Source organism: Tupaia chinensis, unplaced genomic scaffold (genome assembly GCF_000334495.1).
Source record: "Tupaia chinensis unplaced genomic scaffold, TupChi_1.0 Scaffold000024_1, whole genome shotgun sequence".
NCBI lineage: Eukaryota > Metazoa > Chordata > Mammalia > Scandentia > Tupaiidae > Tupaia > Tupaia belangeri.
Genome location: NW_006159454.1, coordinates 949,709 through 953,832, shown reverse-complemented (window position 1 = coordinate 953,832; position 4,124 = coordinate 949,709). Strand labels below are relative to the sequence as shown.

The 4,124-nt window shown below is 54.2% G+C and overlaps 1 protein-coding gene across 1 annotated transcript in view; it reads left to right on the top strand.

The window, feature by feature from the left end:
• The window catches only part of PPM1F (protein phosphatase, Mg2+/Mn2+ dependent 1F), a 41,144-nt gene that overhangs the window by 32,855 nt on the left and 4,165 nt on the right, over positions 1-4,124 (top strand). Inside the window, exons 6-7 of the mRNA XM_006140197.3 lie at positions 1,357-1,500; positions 2,435-2,528. Of these exons, the coding sequence (XP_006140259.1) occupies positions 1,357-1,500; positions 2,435-2,528 (238 nt within the window). The remainder of the gene's footprint in view (positions 1-1,356; positions 1,501-2,434; positions 2,529-4,124) is intronic.

Genomic DNA, 4,124 nt, shown 5'->3' with positions numbered 1-4,124 from the left:
GAAAAGAGTACACTATCTAAATCTATAAAGAGGAGAACCCAGTGGAGAGTAATGCCCTGTGAGCCCTCCCCTCTGCCACTTTCACCCCCAGGAGGCAAAGAAAGTCTCTGAGCCCAGGGCCGCCTCTTTGGAGCAAAGGAAGGATTCTCTGAAACATATTTCTTTCCTTAAATGTTCAAGTTTATTTCTTATAAGAGAAAGAGACAGTGAAAGAGACTGAAAAAGACAGCTCCCCCTACAGGATCTTGTACCATGATCCACCCCCGGCCTCAGCCAGGTCTGGAGCGTGAGCACCCAGAGTTCCCAGACCTCAGGCCTCCCGTCGGGTCAGCCTTGGAGTCTGAGGCTCGTTACCACCGTACCACTATCTGCCTGATGTTATTTTCTTTTTTAATAATTATTTAACTTTCTCTCTCCTTTCCTTCCTTTCTCTTTCTTTTTATTTTCTTTAGAGGTTTTTGCTATAGGGCACGTGCACTCACCAGAAAGAGAGAGACAGAGACAGAAAGCAAGAAATCACCCCCCAGGGGGATGGCCACGCCACAATCCCTTCTCCTCCATTCTCCTCTCGGGATCTTGGGCATGCACGCACACGCGCCCAGCATGAGTTAAGCCACCGGGTCCAGGACTCGAACTGCAGTCGACGACATGGGAGTCCAGCGACAGCCATTATGCCATCTGCTGGTCCCACCTCTTTCTTTCTTTCTTAGGTCTGGGAATCAAACCATGGTCGGCCATGTGGGAGTCCAGCGCCCTTAACCACGGCGCCACCTGCCGGCCCTTATTATTTTCTTTTCTTTTTAAGATATAAAGATGCAGGGGTCAGCAGGTGGTGTGGTGGTTAAGGCGCTGGATACTCCCATGTGGCCGATCACGGTTCGAGTCCTGGACCTGGTGGCTTTGCTTTCTCACTTTTCTTCTCTCTCTCTCTCTGTCTCTCACTAGTTGAATTAAAATAAATGAATGAATAAATAAAATTAAGAAAATACGTGTGCGTGTGTGTATACGTGTATACACACATGTGTATACACACTCATGCATCTCGCACCACACCAGCAGACAGAGTCATCCCCCCAAATGCGGCCTCCTGCCCTCTGGTCCCCCCTGGCCCTCCTCCAGACAGCCACTCGCCCCCTCCCTGCTGTCACAGGTGAGCGCGTCCCCAGGGTCGGCCGGCCCTCCTTGCACACAGCAGTGGGTGCGCTGTCCCCCGTGCCGCTGCCACTCGGCGTCTCCTCCTCCTCCACGCTATGCATTGCTCAGCGGCGGCTCGTTCTGGACCAGCGAGTGCCCGCACTGCAGGCGCCTGGCCTGGCCTGGCCTCCGGCCCTCCCTCACGGCCCCCTCTCCCCGCAGCGGCTGCAGAGCGGCACCACGGGTGTATGCGTGCTCATCTCAGGGACGACCCTGCACGTCGCCTGGCTCGGGGACTCCCAGGTCATCCTCGTGCAGCAGGGGCAGGTGGTCAAGCTGATGGAGCCCCACAGGCCTGAGCGAGAGGTAAGGGGGTCCCTCCATCTCCCGGCTCGGCCCCCGCCCCGCGTACTGGGCTCACGGCGGGGGTGCAGAGAAGCAGAATTTGAGAGACCCCGGCTGGGTGTGACTGGGGCAGATGGGGATGTGCAAGGGGTCCCGGAAACTCCTAATGTCCCCAGAGGGAGGGTACCCCGCCTGAGGCGTGACCAGGGGCAAGCTGGGCCCTCTGCCCCTGTAGGCAGCCCGGGAGGTGGGGTCAGCGGGACCAGGCTCAGTCCTGTCACTCACGCGGACAAGGAGTGGCTGACCGTGGGCTGTGGCCGTGAAGGTGACGTGACGTTCCTGCTCAGACCACTTGTCACAAGTGTCTGCGTCTCCTGAGTCAGAAAGCCAGCACTGAGATACCAAGGGGTGCCTGTTTGCCCCGACCCCGAACCCCACTTTGCCCACACACCGCTCCACACTGCCTTTTCCTCACCTGTGCACCCGGCGGGCCATCCCCCGTCCACACCTAAAGCGCCATGCTGTCTTGGGACTGTGTGGCCACCCCTGGCGATGGGTGCTCTGATCATTCCGGCCTTTCAGTGCTGAAAAACACATGGCGAGGGACCAGCAGTTAGCGTAATGGCTACGCCCCTGGACTCCCATGTAGTCAACCACGGTTTGAGTCCCGGACCCGGTGGCTTAAACACACTCCGGGTGCATGTGCGTGTGCGCCCCAGATCCCGAGAGGAGAATGGAGGAGATGGGATTGCGGCATGGCCATCCCCCCTGGGGGGTGATTTCTCGCTTTCTGTGTCTCTGTCTCTCTGGAGAGCACATGCGCCCTATAGCAAAAGCCTGTCAAAAACAAAACAAAACAAAAAAGCACATGCTAAGATGTCACTTTGCCCTATGGCATTAGGGCACCTGCTCGGTCAGCTCCCCCCAGCCCCCAACTCTGGCTGTCTCCCCGCAGGACGAGAAGGCACGCATCGAGGCGCTGGGTGGCTTCGTGTCTCACTTGGAGTGCTGGAGAGTCAACGGGACCCTGGCTGTCTCCAGGGCCATCGGTGAGGGGGACACGGAGGCTCATAGGAGCGGGGGAAAGGGGAATCTAGCCCTTTTCGGAGCTATGGACCCTGGGCTCTCCCAGTGGTTAAGACAACAGCATGAAGCCAGCAGGTGGTATGGTGGTTAAGGCGCCGAACTTCCACGTGGCTGACCGTGGTTCGAGTCCTGGACCTGTCAGCTTTCTCTTTCTCTCTCTAATGAGCTCTTGTGCCCTGTAGTAAATTAAAAAATAATAATTATAGATAAAATGAAATCATTCTTATCTAAAAAAAAGCAGTTTACTGTGCTGCAAAGGATCTGTGCTATACAAGGGCTGCGTCGTCATCAGACTGAAGACTGCAGCTGTGAACGCCCAGAAACTGCCGTCTCCCACAAGTAACTGCAGTTCACGTAGTGCGTGAGGGCCTCCCAAAAGTTCTGGGAGAATGGAATTCAAGTTCAAGCTTATTTTGAGGCAGAAAACTGTTGAGTTCCGTGCAGAGCTTTTTCATAATACGGGTTTCCCTTCTTGAAGACCTCCTGTATTATTCTCTGTCCATTAAGACAGACCCCACCGGCCCAGTCTAGTAGGAAACTCTTACCTAGCTGCCGCATGTGCTGGGGGAAGTCAGAAGTGTTCCGTAAATGAGGCTTATTCCTCTCCCCTCCCCATTCTTGCTGATTTGTTTTCTTTCTCTTTTTCTTTTTTAACTTGCTATAGGACACATGCACTTTTGAAGAGAAACAAAAAGAGAAAGTGAGAAAGCATCCCCAGGGAGGAATAGCCATGTGCAATCTCTTCTTTTTTTTTTTTTTTTTGGAGAGGTTTTTGTTGTAGGGCACGCATGCTCTCCAGAAAAGACAGAGAGAGACAGAGAGACAGAAAGTGAGAAATCAGCCCCAGGGGGATGGCCACGCCGCAATTCCTTCTCCTCTATTCTCCTCTCGGGATCTTGGGCACGCACGCACACGCGCCCGGCGTGAGTTTTAAGCCACCGGGTCCGAGACCTGAACCGCAGTCGACTACGTGGGAGTCCAGCAACATAGCCATTGCGCCAACTGCTGGTCCCCGTGTGCAATCTCTTCTCCATTCTCTCAGGATTTTAGACACACAGATACATACATGTACCCAGCATTTTAAAAATTATTTGTAATGTTATTATTTTCTTTTAGTTTGCTATAGGACACATACACTCAGAGAGAGAGAGAGACAGAGAAAGTGAGAACGCAAGCCGCCAGGTGCAGGACTCAAACCGTGCTCGACCATGTGGGAGTCCAGTACCCCAACCTCCACACCAGCTGCTCAGCCTGTTCAAGCCGCCAGGTCCAGGACTTGAACTGCGCAGGTGACCATGTGGGATCCACCACCTTCACCACCACACCACCTGCTGGCCCCAGGCTGATGGCTTTATTTTCTAAATTTTGCTACTGGGCACATGTGCTCACCAGAAAGAGAGAGAAAGAGAAGGAAAATGAGAACGCCTCCCCTAAGGGGGATGGTCACACTGTAGTCCTTTCTCCATTTCTTCCTCCTTTCAAGATTTGGGGGGAACCAGCAGTTAGCGTAATGGGTATGTCGCTGGACTTCCATGTAGTCGACCGCGGTTCGCGTCCCA